Here is a 213-nt window from a genome sequence, read left to right as displayed (position 1 = left end):
TTAATTTCCTTCTGCAGGAGACTCAAGGCAAGGTACGAGCGGGACCTGAGCGCGTTGGAACTCAGCGAGCGCGAGGCCAGAGCAAGATACCTGGAAATGAAATGCGTTTTGTCGAAAAAGGAGGAGGAAATTGTTTATCTCCGCGCCCGCTTACATGCACATGATTTAGAAATGGCTGAATTACATAATGTAAGTATTTTATTTAGGATGTCA

General features: G+C 45.1%; 1 protein-coding gene across 1 annotated transcript in view; it reads left to right on the top strand.

Annotated features, from left to right (window-relative positions):
* Nucleotides 1-189, top strand: part of LOC119592468 (stress response protein NST1-like) — a gene marked incomplete at its 3' end in the record, with an annotated part of 3,298 nt that extends 3,109 nt beyond the window's left edge. Inside the window, 1 exon segment of the mRNA XM_037941293.1 lies at nucleotides 18-189. Within this exon segment, the coding sequence (XP_037797221.1) occupies nucleotides 18-189 (172 nt within the window).
* Between the last annotated feature and the right edge of the window lie 24 nt (nucleotides 190-213).

Source organism: Penaeus monodon, chromosome 30 (genome assembly GCF_015228065.2).
Source record: "Penaeus monodon isolate SGIC_2016 chromosome 30, NSTDA_Pmon_1, whole genome shotgun sequence".
Lineage (NCBI taxonomy): Eukaryota > Metazoa > Arthropoda > Malacostraca > Decapoda > Penaeidae > Penaeus > Penaeus monodon.
Note: the sequence above shows the minus strand (reverse complement) of the source record. Positions and strands in the feature narration are given on the sequence as shown.